At 32.0% G+C, this 22170-nt stretch overlaps 1 protein-coding gene across 3 annotated transcripts in view; it reads left to right on the top strand.

Moving 5' to 3' along the window:
- The window catches only part of LOC105348258 (plexin-B2), a 40065-nt gene extending 17983 nt beyond the window's left edge, over positions 1–22082 (top strand). The window contains exons 9-21 of one of the 3 annotated variants that reach the window (XM_066081870.1): positions 8510–8539; positions 8656–8757; positions 9278–9367; positions 9738–9831; positions 13565–13734; positions 14393–14526; positions 16252–16372; positions 16759–16919; positions 17410–17595; positions 17955–18033; positions 18831–19076; positions 19427–19585; positions 20665–22082. In XM_066081870.1, the coding sequence (XP_065937942.1) occupies positions 8510–8539; positions 8656–8757; positions 9278–9367; positions 9738–9831; positions 13565–13734; positions 14393–14526; positions 16252–16372; positions 16759–16919; positions 17410–17595; positions 17955–18033; positions 18831–19076; positions 19427–19585; positions 20665–20865 (1773 nt within the window). In that variant the 3' untranslated portion in view covers positions 20866–22082. Of the gene's footprint in view, positions 1–8509; positions 8540–8655; positions 8758–9277; positions 9368–9737; positions 9832–13564; positions 13735–14392; positions 14527–16251; positions 16373–16758; positions 16920–17409; positions 17596–17954; positions 18034–18804; positions 19077–19426; positions 19586–20664 lie in introns of those variants that run through there. The other 2 variants (XM_066081871.1, XM_066081872.1) reach the window with 2 other exon arrangements.
- Positions 22083–22170: the final 88 nt, after the last annotated feature.

Here is a 22170-nt window from a genome sequence, read left to right as displayed (position 1 = left end):
ATGCAATCATGTATTCAGCTTGAAATGAATTATACACTGTGATCATAGTCATACTAAGGTGTGAAAATGAAATAACCTGTAGCCATTTTCACAAAAAATCTTAATGTTTTGCGTAAGATTTCAACTTAAGGAAGGAGTCTTTTCATACTTCTTATAATAAGAAGTTCATGAAATTTTGACACAGTCAAACGGATCATATTAACAAATAATTCTATCATTTGTATCAAATTTGACCTTTTTGTTTTTGCACTAAAGTCAGGTCAAGGTCACTACCTTTTTCTTCAACGTAAAGGATAATAAAAATAAGTGTAGCTCTTTGTAGTTCTGTAGACATTTGTTAAAGATTTGAAGATTCTATTCTTCAATGAAATGACAGAATATCAGAATGTCTCTCAGCTTATACTACTAAATTGGAATAAATATGTATACTAAAAATGATATTGCTTAGCCCGCATTTCCTCTAATTTTCTTAAATTTTGAAGGATTTTAGATTATTTTTTTATGCTTTCAATAATAAAATATTTCTGACTTTTATGTATTATGAAGACTTTTTATAAAGACATAAATTGACAGAAAAGCTAATATTTTGACCATTTAATAAGAGATAAAAACTAATTTTAGTGATTTTTTCACAAAAATCAATGTATAGAAAGGGCGCTTTTAAAAGCTTATGAAAATGTAATTTGATAGGCAAATCATATTATAAAAACATATTCTGAAACCCAAGTATCATATAATTAGTTCACATTAGTAAAAAAATCCAACATAAATGTTATTGCTTTTAAAATGCTAAAACAGACTCAGTAATCTACAGCAATCCTGAATTGCGAAACATGTGATATTTTCCTATGCCAATATCACGCCAAAAATATAGTCCTTGTTAGATTCTAAACATTGATTACTTTTTTCTAGGCAAAGTTGTATGATAGTAAAAAAGAAAGAAAAATACACTATTTTAATTTCCTTTCATCTTGATTTAATGAACAATTAATCAAATTTACGTTTGACAAGTCAAAAACCAGAAAAGACCCCTTCCTTAAGAATATCTTAAGAGAAATCTTAACTGCTTTTCACGAACGCATTCGTAAAAGGTTTCACTTAAGAATTTACTTACGAGTTATCCTTTCCCTAGCAACGACTTGAATTCACTTAATAATTCTTATAAAACAGGAGAAACATATAAATTAACCAACATTCTCATAAAAAAAGATGCAAAACTGAAATTATATACCACTTACATCGGGTGAAACTAATGTGATGAAGTAGAAATCAAAATATGACGTCACAATCACAATGTGTGTTTAGTGTGACGTAGGAAAATCTTACGAGAAAAATTTGCCGTAAAAATTTTTGGAGAATTTATTTCTCAATATTTGTGTATTATTTTTCAACAATAACTGCTATATAATGCGAAATAACGGTATAATGCGTTATAAAACATTAAATTTAGCTGTTTTTCTTGTATATTTTACATAATACGATTATTATTTACAGTTTTGAAATACTTACGAGAGGTTATGTGCTATCGTAAAGTTACGACACATTTTACACGTAAGAATCTCATAAGATGTTTTATGAAACTTAAGTTTTCACTTACGATAAAAATCAATCGTAAGATTTTTTGTGAAAAGGGCTATAGGAGTGATTACCTAGGTCACAGGTGTAAGAGTACTGGTTTGTTGGGATGGTGTAAAATTGAACAAGACATAGTACACTGGAAGAGGCAATTAAACACCATTCCATGTACACTGTACACAAACATTTTAAGCTAATTAATAGATGTAATACAGAGAAAAGAGGGAAATTGTTATATGCTCTGGGCATTGAAGTGTGCATTCTTTATTTATGAAAGAGGGATTAGTTGCCCCTATTTACCAGTTGGATGTACATGTTATATGAATTAACAGAGCAAATTATCTGCTTTTACACTGTTTTGATAACTACGTTATTTATTTAATTCAATTTACAACAATTATACATTTATGGAAGATTATCAAGATAATTACACGTTAAACTTTCCTAATTAATAAAAGATATAAAAGGGTCTGGCCACGCATAGTCACCAATTTTCCTTATATTTCATACATGGACACACCTAGGTGTAAAATGCAAAAAAACTACAAAAGTTGGTTGCTAGGGGTAACCGTTGCCATAGTAATCGAAGATACATATGGAAAAATAGCAAAACTAACCTACTTTGAAGCCATATTAGAAGGTTTTGCCCACTAATGTAAACTACCGAAGACAAAAAACAGCCGTTGTCCTATTTTCGATTATTTAATTATATCAAAAAATTGATGGAGAAACAAATACTATTAAAATGTTACCATGGAAACCGTTACGAAATTTTGAAATCTGTTTTTGCCAGTTTTTTGATAAGTCGAAATAAGAATTAATATTTTACATTCATATCAATGTCCATGCTATATATATTTTACTATGAAAATTAACATCCGTTGCTATGGCAACAAGGCCAAAAAATAGGAAAAACTAGAAATTGAACATGATTTTGATATGCTTTAATTCCCAATTTTAGAATTTTTTTGCAATTGTTTTAGTTGGAATTTGTACAATTATATCTATATTTTCATTATATACCACAAAAAGCTTTTTTTATGCAACAGAGAAGTGCTGTTGCTATGGAAAATTAAGTTGCGTAAAAAATCACACAGAAATTCTTACTTTTGGAAAAGTCCATAGCAACAGCAGTTATTTTTAGAAAATTTCAGATTTTTTTCAAGTGTCATTAAAGTTAAGGACATACTTTATTTTTTCTCTTCATTTGATTTTATATATTTATTCATTATAAGGAAATAATATCCATTCAAAGATTCCTAAAAATATTATAATTTTCCTTATTTTTAAGCTTGTTACCATAGCAACGGTCTCAAATTTCCTATTTAAATTCTTAATTGCACAATCATAATAGTGCTTACCAAAAATATCCAAGATTTGCACTTTTTATTCAAATTAAATGAAGAAAACAGATTTTAAAATTTCTGTTTGGTAACCATGGAAACACTCTAAAAATATGCGTTTCTCCATGAATTTTTTTCTTTCTTTTGAAAAATGACAACTATTTTAAATAATATATTCTACCCTGGAAACTCGAAGTTCTGCACATTACTCACAATATGTCCTCAAATAAGCATTAAAATGCCATTTTTACATCTTTTCCCGCGGTTATGGCAACGGGACCACATAGCAACAAATAAATGGTGTTGGGCTTTTTTATTCACCAAAGTCTATCAAATTGTCAAGTATGAAGAAAATCCGTGACTATGCGTGGCCACCGAATTTTGATTCTTACATAGAATTGGTCTTAACAGGTATTAATTGATTTTAATATATCCTTTTAAGAGTAAAAACTGAAGTGTGCTGGCAGTGACATTGTTTATTACCCAAGACTGACTGTTATATAATGCCATTTAAATATGTTATAAATGATCAAACCATACAGTATGAAAATAACGCATTGCAACAAGAAGTAGATGATAATAGACCCCCCCCCCCCCCCCCCAACTTGTAGTTTTTTTTAGAAGTATCCATTAGAATAAGTAAAAAATAAGAAAAAGTAAAATTAAGTAAAATCACACGAAACAGTCCTATACCCTAACTTTGTACCTCCAATGCAAGCTATACAGATACACTACAGCTGATAAACGATGTAGGCCTACCTGTCACGTCAATGCAAAATCTGGGCCTTTTTTAATAGCGAGCGCAGCTCGCCGGCGCGAAGCGAGCTCTACCGGCAGGGCGTGTGTGAATAGAAAATTCGGACTATTTGCACATTCATTCAACGGATTTTTTTTTGGCGTCAGTAAATTGGACCAGTAATGCCTTGTTTTAATCGTCCCAGTAGTGCCCTGTAATTATGGTTTCCCATTTCACACTCTCACGAGAACAAGATAAAGGACTATGTAGATGCATTGTAAATATACTGCTGACACAACGCAAATTCCATTACATACGACTAACGGAGTTATCGTACTTTCTAGTGACGTCACACTGGATACCATCTCGTGAGAATCAAAGTAAAACTTTATAGAAACAGATAAATTATGTAATTTCAAGAACATAATGCTTTAAAGTGAACAAAACATTATATTTTGCGTAGTTTTTTTCAGGGTGTTTTCAAAGAGACAGACGACACTTGAACGACGTGAACTTTGACGTCACAATAAGGGGAAATTACTCTAAGTAGTTATTGTAATCTGCTGAAATATAATTAACAAAATCTTCTCAAAATATTGCAGAGCTAACGAATGGGGACATTTCTTCAAAGATAGGACACAGCTGTAACTTGCTCTCATTTGGATGAATGCTCACATTAATTTTATTCACTATATTTACGGTAATTTCCAGGAATGTTTTTTAAAAGGGGGCGTGGCAACATCATTCAAAAAATCTTCGCAAGCAAAAAGAAAAAGAAATTCTCAAATCAGGAAAATTCTAACCCGGGTGAAGAGTATGCCTTTAGCTCTTTAACTGCTCAATAGTGTCTTTATTTTCACTTCCATTTATTACATGCTCCCGGGGAATCCATTTTCCTTATATGATCAGCAATTTTTTTTTATATGTAAATTTGATTTTTTTAAACAGGGGATGGGGGACTCTGTGATATGTCATTTTTTTTAATGTAAGTTTAAGAAAAATATCTGCTGCAAGAAAAAAGGAAATAAACTGTAATGTACATTGTGTTAAAATCTTTATTATTCAGCAACATTTTATCCGAGATAAATTCTATATATTATATATAAAATAGATAACAACATCTTATGAATTATGAATAATGAAATTTTACTGGAAAAAAGGCATGTTTATTTTATTTTGCATTCAAATTCGTTTACTTTACGTCACTACTTTTAATTTATTCTTATTGTTTTATCATAATTCATTATTTTATCACATGCTGCGCTCGCCCCAACGGTCGCACCGTAATACATATTATGCATGTGCGTATCAGACTTATCAAGTTTTAAAATTACCAAATGATAAATTCGTTGAGAATAGCGAGTTTTGCATACCTTTATAAAGTCTAACATAGTTTGTAGGAACATTAATTGTATGCCGAAAAACGCTGCCATCAAACTTCACAACCATGCTTTCAGTTTCACGTACTTCCGATTTCCGATTGCTATTTTAATCTAATGATTTTATGATTGGCGAAATGTTTCCGAATTTCACGATATATCATGTGGAAAAGTAAAGTATCAAACTGGTATTGACAGACATATTTAGGAATTTAGAAAATACATGTATTTACATGTAATAAAGTTAAATGTATGCATGTCATAAATTAGCTATTTTATATAGTCTGTTCATGTTCAATCATCTGCCCTGGCCCTCCCCCATCTTTCGTGCTTGGCCATACTAAAGTACACGTACATGTATATGCACGTCCCTGCACGCCGCGCTGTTTTAAGTATTTCGATTAATTTGAAGACTCAAACGAAAATGTAATCTGAAATCTAAATCATGTTAATCGAATTAGTTAACCTCATGAGTTTTGTCACATGTGTATACACAGGTTTTACGACTGGGTTTTTTTTTTAATTTTTACATCGTGAAGGTACAGAACTAGCAGTCTTCTTAATTGAACCTACAAAATAGTTGTTGGTAAACCCCGTAACTGGGAAAAGGTTATTTCTGCCTTTAGAAAACTTGACCTTTGAAAGTAACTTAATTTGTGACTGAATCTAGAATATTCAATAATTAACATTACTTTTTTTTGTTACTACATCTTTACACGGTAAAGTGAAAAAACTACTTTCCTTTAACAAATTGTTACATGTTATGATGCAGTCATTTTTATGTGTTCAATAAACGTAAATTGTAGGCACTTTTATGATCATTTTATATAGATCACAATGTTGGTATAAGTTAATCACAAATTTTCACTACATGTACGTGTAACATACAAAATAAATGAATTTTATTCAATCGTTTAGAGATAAAGAACAGTTACGTGAATAATTGGTGTATCCCCTATCGGCAGTGTGTATGTATGGGACGGGGTGGTTGTGTATAGGGCTATTATTCAAGTTGATGTTGTAATGGAACGATGCTACTAAAGGGTGGCCAGGAAGGTAACTTCAAACATGTACATGACAAATCGTGTTATCCAAATCAAACTATGATCGGTATCTGCAATATTTGTGACGACGACAAGCGCTTTTTTTTTCTCATGAAAAAAAAGTAAACTGAGCGTACTACGTGTAGGATCTTTGGATTTGAATGAAAATTGAATTTTACTGTGACATGTTGAAAAATGTATGTATGACAGAACCACCAGAAGATGAAGTTCTAAATACATATAACGCTAAGAGTCGAACATGAATACATTGCATATATATATACCTAGTACACGTACACGCAGTGAATGAATGAAAAGTATATGGTGAATTAAGTGTCCAAGATAAGGTAGTACATGTATGTACAATTTATGAATTGGGTACGGTGTACCTAGATTTGGTTGACTGGATATAAACATATATGTATGTCACAGTGGTTTGATGGGGGTCTTATCAAGGTGCTATCTCCTAATTAATTTTACCCCATCATGACGAGAGAGTACACATAGAGGTAGGGCTTCGTGGTACAGCGTTCCCGTCTCTCTCTATACGGATGACTGAATACAGGTGTATACATAGTCTAACGGGTCTCTGGGGATCAAACAGTAGCTAATTGCGGTCACCTTGCAAATTGTAGGTATACAATGATATGAAACAGAACTCGGATGACGGCTTCCAAACACTGTACACAATTGATGGATTTGTCATTTGCTTCCATATTCATCTTAATAAGGCATAATACATGTAATTTATTTGATATGTACACGTACAGACAATAAACCACTGAATACCAAGCTTCGTATACCAAGTTAATCCGGTTTTTGTTCACGAGAAGAGTCTCGTCCATTCTTTTCTTATTTGCCCCCCCCCCAAAAAAAAAAACTGTTAACCTTGCTATATTTCCATGCAAATTTATCAAATATTTTAACTTATATGCATTCATTCTATAAGATTTATTGCAAAGATTCAGTATGAACCGCGACAAGTGCATATTGCAGTTTTTTTATACGCATACAACACATATAAATTACTCAATTATTGTACATGTACAATATGCATAACATGATCACGTAATTAACTCCTAAAGACCGTATTATAAACGCTAAACTGTATTGAAAACGCATTAACCTTTATTAAAAGCGCATAAACCGTATCAAAAGCGCATAAAACGTTTTCAAAAAATGTATAAACCGTATCGTATCGTTTAAAACGTATTTAAAACGTATAAACCGTATCGTATCGTATAAGAAGTGTATTGTATCGTATAAAAAAACGAATCGTATCGCATGAGAAACGTATCGTATCGTATGAGAAACGTACTTTACCGTGTGAGAAGCGCATTTTATCGTGCGAGAAACGTATCGTATCGTACAAACCGTATAGCGTGCGAGAAGCGTGCTAGAAATGTACAGCTGGTGCAGTAGTGCGTTTCAGAGTCTGTATGCCAAAAGAGTTTGGATAAGTGATATTTTTGGTTTGAACAATTTGTTTTTATAATGCTATGACTTATGATTCTTTCTTTTTATAAAACAATTCCCATCATAAGTTATTAAGACCCTGCTCTGCCTGCTCACTATGGAGATAAATAAGTCAGTCTATCCAAGATCACATGCTTAGGGCATTTTTTTTCTATTTTGGCCATTTATGTGCATCATATTTTACCCACACAGAGCATTGGGTGAAAGGTGTGCAGTACGTGACCTTGAATAAACTTTCGAAGTCCAAGGGTAAGGTCATCGCAGACCTAAGTATAAAATCGATGTCCAGACCATATACTCTTTTCCACTGAACCAATCTCACTTATACTTCATTCAGGGAAAGCCTTTGGTATTCTGTGATCTTATACAATATTTCTAGGTCAAAAGTTTAAGGTTATATCAGACTTTTGTAATAAAATTAAGAAAATATTGTTTTGACCATAGACCTAGTTTAGACCTCGATTGACCACTCTCCAATCTTTGTCATACATAACTTAAAAGTGCTGGTTGGTAAAGGGTGTTCTGTGACAAGATCAGATCTCATAAAATTCCATGTTTGAACCATAATTTTTCGTCAGATCTCATAAACTTCTATGTTTGAACCATAATTTCTCTCACTTTGGCCCAGTCCTCTTGGACTTCACCAAATCACTGCCTGTACTGCCCTGTACAGAAGGAGTCTGATTGACCTTGAATTGAGTTTCTGTGTCAGATGTCTGGGTAAAATTCTTGCCTGGACCTATTTTTCTCCCCTTTACCATATTTGCCTAATCTTTTGCAATCACCAATATGATTTTCATACCCGATCTTCATCTGAATTTTTAAGTCAGAGGGCAAGGTCAAAACAAAACAAAGTCCCCATATATGCTTCCCATCGTAGTGTCCTTTATTAAAGCTAATCCATCTCAGATGGTTGCCATCTCAATGAGGTTTAGTTTTATTTGTGATTTTTTGCAGAATAAGGCCATTTATAAACTACTCTATTCGGTAAGTATAAATTTAATACAAATAAAAATACAAACACATGCTTCCATTAGAAGTATTTCTAAACAAATCATGGCATAGAACTTTAGAGAAAATATAAACCTTTGCTCGATTTTTAGGTTTCTGATTGCCCTCAAATTTTAAGCCAGACTGTGTCGATTCCATCTGGACGGTCAAAGACATTACAATTCACAGGAAAGAATCTTTCAGTACCTGAAAATGTAAGATTTTTTTATTGTTCTCACATTGCTTTGTGCCTGAAAACAATTGTGGTAATGATATTCAAGGTGGCTTGTACAAGATTTTTTACTGTGCATGTATATACTGTATACAGAGTTATATACCCTGTGTCACATTTGCCCTTTTACAATTGCAATTGGTTTCGCCTAGTCTTGAATTCGCCCAGACATGGTAACTTTTGTGTTTGAAGAAAGATAATTTGAGACATTAGAACTCGCCCAGTCTTAAATTCACCTGCTGCCAACGAAGGCGAAAATAAAACAGGTCGAATATTTTCCTGCATGTAAACATTATACTTTGCACATTTACATGTTAAGTCATGTCATGTTGGGGGGGGGGGATTAGAAAATTCAAGAGTAAGCAAGAAAAGTAAGAAAATGAAAACTTTTTTTAGCAACGACTTCATTTCACGGTTAACTTGAGATACACTAGCTGGTTTACAGGGCTTAATTTCTGTAGGAGATGAGGGAATAATACCTATTGTTGTTTAAATGCATACAGTTTACGTACCGGTGTTACGTTGATGGTCCAGGCTATTTTATTGGGGAGAAGATACAAGGAACAAACAACATACAGTGTTTAGGTATAAAGGTAGGATATTTAAGTAACGCATTTGCAGAAAAAAAATTTAAAACAAAATATTCTAAATATTCAAAATATCAGTCTTGTATGAAAGTGATAATACATTTTTTTTTTAAATGACGGGATTTAACATATAATAAATGTTCTGCTATACGAGTTATTCAGGCATTATATATATATATATATATATATATATATATATATATATATATATATATATATATATATATATATATATATATATATATATATATATATATTAATTCAGAATGTCTATTTTCACAAACACACTTAGAGAAATCAACTTCATATTTTTTGTCAATTAAAAACGTTTTAATATATTTATTATTTACAATCTTGAAGATTTTTATGTTCACAGACGACGGGGGAAGGCTCCAAAAGTGTGGAAATTAAATATGGGCCAAGCGGGAATGTTTCTTTGGAAGTTTTTGATGGAGTTGTTGCTCTGAATGGTGAGTTATTGAAGAAGAGCACTGCAAATACTTAATACAATGGTAAGAAAAGGGGGTGTTTAAAGCCCATATATATTCAAGAGATTTTTTTGAGCATTCAATTTTCTTCAATAAAGTTTATGTTAAAATAACCCAGTTTCGTTTTTTAGCAAACAAAAAGGAACTTTAATTATTACATGTAGATGATTTAATTAGTATTAATATCAAAAAACCAGCAGTTACAATTTTTGTAATAAATGGATTTTGAATATCCATGTGAACAAAAAAATCAATAAAACTTAATGGCAAAGAGATTAAGTGTATTAACAAAAACATAAGATATTTTCAATATATAATCTTCTTCAAATCTTATACTCTCAAAGTGGCAAGCAAGATAGCAATTGTGTAATAAATTAATGAAGTTCTCATTCAAAGTAAACAAAACATTTTATTTTAAGAGACCCACCCATTAAAGTTTTTTTCTCCATCTCTTTGATCATTGATTAAACCAATCGTTACTTATGATTGATAAATGTGGGTTGTACTGTCAACATCAAGGGTTGAAAATGGAATTTAAAAAAATTGGATCAGAGAAGAAAGTTATAGAACCATGAAAATTTGCAGTTTGATCAATCAGAGCCTTAATTGAAAGGCTACCCAATATCTTACTCATAGGCTATTTTTAACAGCAAAATATTTAACTAAAAAAGCATAAACTTTCATCTCAAGTTTATTTGTTTATAAATTATAAATTAGTATCTAATGATTTCATCCCTTAAAATTTAATTTTCTGTTACTTAGTGTAGAAAGCAAGGCAATTACCAATTAAATTAACACTGTCTTTTAAGCTATTTTTGGTGTGACTTTAGGCACCACTCTAAATGATATAAGTTAATATGTCGCTCCCCGATACAAAGTCAGGGGGAGCTTATCCTATAACTCCGGCGTTTGCGTCGGCATCCGGACCTGGTTAAGATTTTTGTTGCAGGTCCTGTATTTATGTTATTACTTGTCCTATCTTAACCAAACTTGCATGGATGATGCACTTGGACCTACTTAAAATGGACTGGAAAGATTTTGGTGCTGAATCTAGGCCACAAATTTCAGATACCGGAGGAGGTTAAGATTTTGAAGCAGGTTAAAGTTTTTGGTACAGGTGCCCTTTTTTAGCCATATCTAAGTAATTACTGGTCCTTACTTCACCCAACTGGGTGGGCATGGATTGTGTATTTTTGGATTTTAGCTGTTTAAAGTGCCCTTTGATAGACAAGTCTTAGTTATTATTGGTTCAGTCTATATCATATACCTAGTAGTGTATCAGCCCTAGTTTTGGACTAGGTGAGACGGCAACCGGAAGCTAGGGCTGTATCGCCATCAGGGCTGATATTTCTCTGTCTCCGCCCGTCGTTAAGTATAGCCCTCAAATTTAAAATCGATAATTTCAATATATATTTCTGCTTTAAATTGAGACTAGTTTGTGAAATAACGATATAATAACGAATATATAATACAAATTATCAGCTTACACGTCTGAATATTTTTATTCATTACCAAAAATTGAACAAATAATTATTCAAAAATAGCGCCAAAGAGTGATGTATATCTAAGTAAGGGGAGGTTACCTACATAACGGTTGTGTATTTAGAACAATAGCATGCTTTATTTAATATCAATCAACGTTTAAATTATTGAGGATATAGAGAAGGACGGAACGAGACTTAATCTTAGAAAACCAGAGATTAGACTGTAAAAATTAAATGGTTATAGTAATGGACGCGCTTATGAACGTTCTCAAACAACTTTCTATACTAGTTGCTATAACAGTATGGATCTTTATGAATGGAATCTGACGGGAAACTTTCGAAATCCCAGCGAAAGAATTTGACTCATTACGAAGCTGCGTAGGAGGGAAGTTTCTCTCTCGATTATTTTGAATTCTAGAAAATAGTGCTTCGTTTCTGACGACAGACTCTCTTCTACTGTATTTCAAATGACGACGGTTTGTCAAAAACAACTCTTACAGTTTTAATACATATAAAAAGAAATAAAAACGAACAAGTTTTGTAAATCCGAAAAAAATATATAGCTACTTCATGATAAATTATATTTCTTATTTGGAATTAAAGTCTTTGATTTTTGATATATGATATAAACAACATCAAACGTTTGTTTTGATCTCATCCCTGGTATCAGCCCTCCGATGGTATCGATTCCAACCGCTCGGGCTAATACCAGGGCCGAGATAAAAACAAAAGTGTGATATTTTATATTTATCAAATTTGAATAGATTATGCATCTTGTGATTCTGATGCACTCCACAGGCATAGATGCTGAATCAGAGCAATAGGTTTCAGATGCTGGAGGAAGTCTACTTTTTTAAAACAGGTCTCATGTTTAATAGATAATAGTACTATTTCAAACTTGTATGGTTGATTTAACTAAAATATAAAGGAATCGCAGATGTAGCTTCAGATACAGAGCCTGATCTCCATTAGCAAGGATGCTAAAAAACTCCTACCTTAATCAAACTTGCTAGATAGCTGATGATATATTAACATGATTTCTATAATACAATATTGTATGATATGATACACTATGCATTATACGATACATTATTACATCATATTATTACTTATTAGGTTAGTTACTGACACACTACGGAAATACATTGGGTTGATCCATCTCATAGATGGCTCGGCTTCGCCTCACCTACTCACCTTCTCTAATTTAAAAATAATTTCAAAGGGCAAAAACTCTAAATATTTTAAGAACTTACGGAACACGGTTTCTGAATTAAATAATATGCAATGTCGAGATGAGTAGGCGAAGCGGCGGCCAATGACGGCCATATTGTCTACTATTTATCCTCACGGTGCCTACATAGAGATATATGAGGCAATCACGTGCCATGTTTAAACCAATGAAAGTGTGACATTTCAGTCCAAGGGAAAACAAAGTATTATATTGTAAAAAAAAAATATATGATAAGATATGACAGTGTATCAAACTTTTTGTATTTATGATATGATATTGTTAAACATAACATTGCATATTGTAATACAATATTATATGATAAGATATTGTATTATTTGATATTTAATTATATAATATACATGTATAATTTTATGACATGGCATTGTATTATATCATATGATACAATATAGTATCAAATTATATTGAATTATATTATACAATATCATTCTATGTATCTTATATGATACAATATCACATTATATTATATATGATTCAATATCATGATATTATATTGTGTCATAGGATGCAATATTTTATTATGTATGATAAATGATACATTATCATGTCATACGATCATTTGGTATAGTATCATAGGGTGCAATATCATATTTTATATTACTGTTTTGAGTTATATTGTGTCTTACGATACCGTGTGAAATTATTTTATCATTATCAAACAATTTCGAAGCATATGATATACTCTATTGTGTCAAACCACACCACAGTATCCAAGATCAACTATGATTTTTATGTAATATGATAAAGGTGGTCTCAGAAAGGTGATGCATCGTCTCGGTGAGCTCTGTAATCTGTGATTACCTATGTTTTAAGGTAATAAAATAGCCCACTTCAATCATGCAGAATTAAATTATGAAAATTTATATCACTCTCTTTGATGACATAATGGTACCGGTAAATTTAAAAAATAAATTTAACAATTTTAAATATTTCATAGATTTCATAGCAAAGAACTGTATAATGTCTACCCTCTGTCTTGAAGCATACAAATGTGAGTCACTTTCTTCATACCGAGAGGACTGTAGCACTTGCCACTTCCTGAATCAATCCAAGGGATACGAGTGTCAGTGGTGCCAAAATACAGGCTGTGTGGACGTAGATAATAACCAGTGCAGCCAGGCGGACACCTGTGGTGGACCTACAGTTACCAAAGTGAGGACTTTTCTTAACTTTTTACTAAAAATGGAATCATATTGATCTTAGTGTGTCCGCTTCTCTGTTCACCCTCACCATTCACAAAACCTTCACGTTCAGTCAGATCATTTTATATTTAGGCTGATAACAATACATACATGTAGATAATTTGTTATTTTTTCCTGATTACTGATGAACCACAGTGTTGAGTAACTCCTGAGGCACTTTAAATAAATCGTTCATCTTGCGTTTACATAGCGTTCACATATCATTCACCGTTCATATGCGTTCACCAAATTTTGTTCAGCATGCACTCACCGTTCACCCAGAGTGCGCTCACCGTTAACTCACTGTTCAAGTGGGAAAGTAGAACGTTTCAGGGACTGTAGCCTTGGATTCATCTTTGGAAATTTCCTTTTCCAGTTGTTAAATTTTTTGCAATTTTTCAGAAACTTAATGATAAAGTTGGAAGACTCTTGGCATATTTCTAAAATTTGGTTCAAACGCTCGAATTTATGCCCCCCAAAAATTTATGAAATTGAACATTTCCAATATTTTATATTATATGTGATTGATACTAAATTTCAAGGTTATATTAGGAACACATATCATAGTTCCTATATTTTTAATGTGCTTTATTGATTTTATGAAGTGAAATATGTTTGCTGTATTGCAGATTTCTCCAACAGATGGTCCTCCAGAAGGAGGCACAGAGGTCACTATAGAGGGATTCAACTTTGGAATTAAGTCAGATGTGACAGTTACATTAGCTGGGGTGCAATGTGAAAATGTTACATTCGTGGGTCGGAGGTATGTGAAACACCATGCAGAAATAAGTTTAATATATAAAGTTCATATATTTGATATACAGGTAAATATGCTATTTTGTTCTGAAGAACTTTGATAGTTTACATTAATTTTTCATTTTCACTTCTTACAGATCTGATTTACATGTAATAATGTTCTTATTTTTTTATCTAGAAAAAATTAAGCAATTACATGTAATATCATTTTAGACTGCTGAATAGAATTTTACATTATTTGTTTAAAATATACAATGCGAAATAAAATATACAATGCGACAGGAATGACTTGTAACTTTGAAATAAATTTACTTGTTATGGAAAGGCACAAAATATTACTGTGGAATTATCAATGTTAGTGGCTTTCGTTAGTAACCTTTGCCCACAAATTTACATTCCCATGAATGTATACACACGCGTTTGTTTAATGTTTATTAAAATTATCCGGACCTTCTACCAACGAAATGACATCCCCACGAACCAGGAGGGCTAACCATGAACATTGACCCCTATGAATAAAAATCATTCCGCAGTAAAACGATAGGATAAACAGAAAAACTGTTAAAATTGAATGATAAACCTGATAGAGTTCACGCACTATAGGATAGGATTAACGCAAGATAGAACAGTATGCACACACGATATGATAGGAAATGATACACGATAGGAAAGGATAGATACATGATACGACAGGATAGGACTGTAACAAAATGTTGCAGGTAATGTTTGATTTTGTTGGGTTATTTAGTATTTTATCTTTGTTCATACAACTTCCAATGGTGATTTATACATGCTATCAAAGTGAAAAGCGTTGCAAACAATTTTTGTAACTCGTGTCTGGTTTGTTAAATGGAAGTATCCGCACAAAACATATTTGGATCCATCCATCATGAATATGGATCAATAATCATAAACAATTATGTTTTGGTCAAATGCTTCAGTGATTTAGGAATTTAACAGCAAGTTAAAAAGTTCACCATGATATGAACTTGGTTGGTTACGTGATTAAATCCTTTGAAGCCTGAAGAGAGGATTTGATCACGTACCAACCAAATTCATATTCGTGAACTTTTTACCATTGCTGTTTATTGCTTAAAGTTACATTTAAAAAAGGCAAATTGAATTTATTAATTAACAGAATTGTTAAAATTACCCAGATTTTATGTTTATAATAATCCAAGCGATAAGCGTGTGCCATGATCATTGTGACGTCATGAAAAAATACGGAATTGAAGGTTTTTGCTATTCTTTAGGTTCATCTTAGGAAACATGTTCGCAAATATAAATATATTGTTTTAAACTACACTTTTTAAAAATATATAACAACCACAACAAAATATTTAATTATTTTGTTGATGAAATTTTAAACAACACAGCATAAAATATATAAAAAAGCAAAACAGATGAACAATTGCAAGTTATACAGTTATGTCAAGTACAGTGGAATCATTAGAATTTGACTTGGCTGAATTTTTGTAGAATTCATGGGTATAGCCCTCACCCACGAATTTACATAGTACTGAAGATTACTAATCATAAAAGATTTAGTTTTTCACCTATTTTCACGTATTTAACATTGAAACTGATGTATCAGTGAAATTACATCCCCACAAATAAGCAAAAAACCCATAATTTATGAAAAATTGAAAAATGGCCCTCATGAAATTATCACATTCTACAGTAAACAGAGATGAACACCTAGTTATCAATATATCACATGTGTCTATGGCAGGATGAGATGCATCACATTAAGCAAATCTTTTGATTCCCCGGAGAAGTCTGAGGAAAGTGGACAGGTGGTTGTGACAGTGGATGGCATGAACTCGTCAGACGACATTCAGTTTACATACAAGGTATTAATGCCAATGTACAGGGCCCATGTAAAGATGTGTGTTAAAAATGAAATCAATACATTAAAAAGGCAATAGCATCTAAGTATTTGTTCTGAGTTAAGCTTCTTTCAGTTCAAAACATGAAATATTGCTCTATATTTGGGTATCTTATAGAAAGTTTTTTGTAATATTACATTTTTGATCAAATTGAAAGTTTAACTTAATTATGCCTCTTATAAGATTATGGGTAGCATAGCTAGTGTGAGGTGCAAATTAAACCACAATTATTGCAATTTTTAATGTCAACATTTTTCATTTTTTATGCACCTTAACTTTCAAAATTAGCAGCTGTGTTTTCTGATATTATTATGTTTGAATTCAGCTTGTGCAGTGATTTGTTACCATAGGTTCCAAAGATAACTGGTATTTCCCCTACCCAAGGTATCTTGTCTGGAGGAAGGACCATTCATCTAAGTGGAAACAATCTAAATATTGGCAACATGGAGTATGCAGTAACGTTAACCAATGTAGACTTAGTCAAATCACAAGTACCTCTAGAATGTACCTTGTTAGTATGCAGATTGATAAGTAGATTAATTTAGCTCTCACTTTTCTTAACTCTCCATTGATGGACTAAAAACTTCTCATGAATACATGTTGAAATAGGTGCGGCTAAAATTTTGTCTATAGTGCGATTGAAAGGAATAGGAATGGGCGTGTTATCCTGTTTAAAGTTCTACATGTAGGTGTAGGAATATTAGAATAATTGAAAATATGGGTTTTACCAAAAGACGGTTACTTAAAAAAACAGGTATGGTAAACAGATGCATGATTTTTATAAACTTTAATTTTTGAATGGCAAATCAGTAATGAAATACCTGTTTTTATCTCATTCCCTGTCAAATATATATTTGCATAGGCAAATAATATTTTTAGCGTACTAGATTCTTTGTTAAGAAAGTATAATTAAGTTTTCGTCTTGGTAAATTAATGTAAACCAATTTATAATGAAATAATTGTAAATATAATGAAATAAGTACTGAACATGTCATTTGTAGAATTAAAGCATTGTCAGTTCGTGGAAACATAACTTGTATACACACAAGGGCACTGGACTTAGGGATGTATAAACTGAAGGTGAATTTTGACACCAGTACAGAAGTAGATAGTAACCTTTTGTTTGAATACCTACCAGACCCAATAATTACTTCAACTGAACCTGCAGAGTTGAAATCCATCGGCAGGTAGCTTTTTTACTTATCTAAATTATTTTTTGCAGGTGGGTGGAAAGTTAAGGGACGATATTAAAGTTTCACACGAAAGAGCAGATGATCAGTATTATATAAATAGACAGGTCACCGTTTGAAACTTTATTTTAGAGGTTATCTCTAGTTTTCCTCTATTAAAATCTAATTATTCCTGTAATTTTTTTTCATTCTGCAATCATTGTATAATTTTGCTAACCAATAAAGCTTAATGTTGTAAATGAGTCAGTTATAGTTCAGTATGTTCTTAATTAAAATATTGTGTCTCCATGTCTAAATTACAATTTTATTCATGGACAGAAATTTTGATTTTATGAGCAAATTGAATTTTATCCTAGCGGCGGAACAACTTTTAAAGTGATTGGTGAAGGATTCATTGCCAAAGATAATCGTACAGTGGGATTTGTGGACAGTGAGGTAAGATTGTTGATTTAAGGAATCGTTATATCTTATGTTATCAACTATAATACGTGGTTTGTCAGACAAGATTAGCTTGTACATCTGATTTAATGTCACATGGGTGGATGAAATTTAATTTAACAATCAGTAACATCTTAAATCAATTATTAAATGAGAATAAAGCTCATTAAAATATTGATCAATGGAAGTAAAACCATAAGTCACCATTTGACAATTGATGATATTTTATGCGAGAACTATTTTCGGCTCAGTTTTGTAATATTATCTCAACCACAAAATATGTGTTTTAAGCATCCTTACTGTAATTATCGAAGTACAAAATCATGGTAAACTAAAATTGCAAAAATGATCTTCCTAAGAAAAAATGTACCCGGTATCTAAGTACAGTCTGCAATTAAATTTATTTGTGTATAACGCATACTGCATGTAAAAAATTTTAACGATTTATTTTCGTACGGTAAGTTTAACATTACAATAAATATCATATCGTAAATTTTCATAAGCTATTGACATGTATACTTTATGTAACAAAGTAGCAAATGGAAAGCGAGAGCTATATGCAGAATTTAGACATTGGATCGAGACTATGAATGTCGCGAAATAGTTACCTTAATTGTTTTTTAATTTCCATATCAAAATTTCAATGTGTAATCAACAACTAACTCACTTGCCAAGCAAATGAAACTCAGGGTTTTTTTTTAAATATGAATAATGTTGTAAAAATGTACAACAAAAACTTTTACATGTATACGTATTGCTTAATTGTAGTACATCAAACATAATATATGCTACAGGAAAGAGGCTCAGGATGCAGAATTCTTACCCAAACTAAACTTGAATGCACATATCCAAGCAATAAAGAAAGCGAAAAGCTACGAAAGGAGGAGGGCACAAGGTCCAATATCGCCATATACCTTGATGGGTTTTCCCATACCTTCATGTCTAGTGTATTGTATGTGGATGACCCTCTGTTCGCGGCTTTTAATGATAACACAACATACAACTTTAATCCACGTTTAGAAGATTCCATCAAACTAGTTGTAAGTCGTTTGATTTGTTAGCTGCACTTTATTATGTGGAATGGTTTGAATTCGTGAGACATAACTTTTTTCTGATTAAGGACAGTTATCTTTAAAATCATTGAAAATATCAAATATGTTGTTAAACGTTTGAACATATATTTGGATAATTTTTGTTGGATTTTTTAAAGAAATATCCTAAACGAGAATAAAATAATATTTTGAAATATATTTTCATTAGGAAAACAATTTTTATATTTGATTTAGTTTCCTGTTCATCACAACAGTTTTCCTGTGATCTTATTAAAAAAATCTTCAAAAATGCTTAATTTCGTCAATAAAGGTGCATTGAATTGCGCTGCTTTTTAAAGGGTAAAAATATGACCACTGCAACGGAGAAGAAAGACTATCTGGTATTTGTCGGCCCTGGACACTGCACTATTACAAGCTTGACCGAGACAGAACTGTTCTGTCGGCCACCAATCAAGGAACCTCCAACAAGGTTAACTGAGGACAAGTTATTCATCAGGGTGAGAAGGTTCATTATTTTTGACTATGCAAAGCCAAAACTAATATCAAGTTTATAATATTTATTGTCGTTAGCCCTAAACATTTGATAAAATATTCAAAAATTACAAACATAAATCATATGTAGTTAATACAAAATAACAGGATTTACAGTTAAGGTGCTTTAGTTTACTTTGACTTTTTTATACTTCATGTCGGCGTCCAGGGTACCAAAGCCCTCACCTAGCTATAGGAGAATAAATTGCTGCTCTAATTGATACCACTAGGGCGACTGTAAAATTGAACAAAAAATTAACTCTCACTTTAAGCAAATTAATATTATTTTGAGGTTAATCTTTTTAGGGCGTAGGCAAGATTCTTTATAAGATGATTTATTTTTGTTCACCCAATCAAAGGAATGCATCATAACCAGAATGATTTTTTTTAAACCATTGTTGTGATAAAAACTGCCTAATATGTACATTTATTTTAAAAAAAAAAAGGAAGAGAGGCGGGATATGCACTCATTAAACCGAATGCATTGTCCATGTGAGCTCTGAGATCTTAAAGACCACTATGTATTTTGTTTCGGGAAGAAATTTCTTTTCAGTTTTCAGCTAAACGGATTTGAGTAAACATATACATGTATAGCTGAATAATTGTATCAAATGAAAAAGCAGCAGACTTGTTTTTCCTTACAATTCAGTGACAAATTAATACAGACTTATCCAAGTCAGCGTTGAAAAGCGAGGAAAATATCCTTAACTTAGTTTTTTTAACATCAGGCTAAAGTCATTGGAATGAGTAACACGAACTTTCGTAGGAATGGTGATGATAAATCCTTGCATTTAATATAAAATCAAATATTAGTGTAACCTCTTTGGTCAATACGGGTAAATAAAATGTTTTATTTTTTCTTATATGTAAATGTTAAATTACAGCCAATCACAGATCATTGAATTCATCAGACGTAAAATAATTGTATCGTTGTTCTGTTTGTAGAGCAGTAGGTAATGCAAAGTCAATACTTTGTTGAGACAATTGAGTAATTTATTTTCTTAACTTTTCATCTTGTTTTACTACAGCTTAATTTTTTTGTCAGGTGAAAGTTGGTAACATTGAACAAATTGTGGGAATAATAGAGTACATCGACCAACCTCCGACTCTTGAGTATCATAGTCGTCGTGCTCCTTGTGCTGTCAATTGCCATTGTCACTGTGTCTGTTGCTGTAATGGTACACAGACGACATCAAGTAAAAAAGACGAGAATTGTGAACATTATGAAAGTGATACACGACCCTAAGTAGACAACGAAGACAATGAAGTAGGATAAGTCAAAGCAAGACATCAGCATGTGACACAATGGTTAAAATCTGGATTGTGTCTTGTTACGTAATTATATTCCATTTCAATCATTAGACGACAAAAATATAAGGATCAACACTTCAGGCCACAGATTGCTTGTATAATCTTGTAAAATAGGATATCTCCATTCTCTATATTCTAGAAGAAGATACATTTAGTTTGATTCTTAGTTTATACTTGTGTTAAGCATAAACAATCAAAGGAATTTTAAAGTTTATGAACTATGTATTTATTTATATTCAGTATGTTCTACCTGTGCTTCTATAATAAAATAATTAGGTGGGGTTTTTTTTTAGAAATTGAACCAATCCATGTAATAATACATTTTAGAATAAGATATCTGTGAATCTCAGAACATTTGATTTGATTATGTATTTTCGTTTTCCGGATTATTTAGAATCTCTATATGTCCCTTACATTAACATTTTCATAGCAAAATTTAGCACTTCATTGAAACACTTTATACATATCCGAGGAACTGAATACACATGTTAAAGCTGACGTGAATTCATAAATACGAATTATTGCCCTTTTATCTTCGACTACCGCCATATTAGTTGTCAATTTCTGTAGTTCTGCTCATCTCTACACACCCCATTCAAAAGGCCGATAGGGTTATCTATGCTTCAGCGCATTGAGGTATTTCGTACACCCGAACACGTTACATTCGACGAAAAGACTTGTAGAAACGCGTTTTGAACAAAAAAAAATTAGACAACCACTGCACTGGCAAGGAATATCCGATGAACGACGAAACAAGACAGACTCAAATCTATGCACACATATTTCACAAATCCTCGATATTTGTAACCTGCTTTTGTGTGTATATTGCACATAGCACATGCACAAACCACAAATTGTTGTAGCTCGAGGAATGTCAATGATGGCATGGATTTTAGAAACGGGACGTTTTTGTAGGAAACGATGAAAATTATGTTAAGTTGTTACTTTCTTGGTTTTACTATCATTTATCTGAGTTGAACTGTTGGATGTAGTGCCGCCGAGGTTTTCAAAAAGATGTAGACGCCATGCACCTTGTATGAACGACACATGTGTTCGTTGTGCATGCCAAGTAAGGCAGCACTAGCTAAGCACAAAAATATGCATACCTTTGAAATTCTTTCAAAGAATAAATATATTTTTTGTTTTATTGATTGTTGTTTCCTTAATTCTTTATCTAAATCATTTTACTACAGTGTGCAGTTCATGCATTTAGAAGTCCGTTAAACCTGAATTCCCTGAT

The sequence above is a fragment of the Magallana gigas genome, chromosome 4 (genome assembly GCF_963853765.1).
Source record: "Magallana gigas chromosome 4, xbMagGiga1.1, whole genome shotgun sequence".
NCBI classification, from domain to species: domain Eukaryota; kingdom Metazoa; phylum Mollusca; class Bivalvia; order Ostreida; family Ostreidae; genus Magallana; species Magallana gigas.
This window is presented reverse-complemented; position numbering and strand designations above follow the sequence as displayed.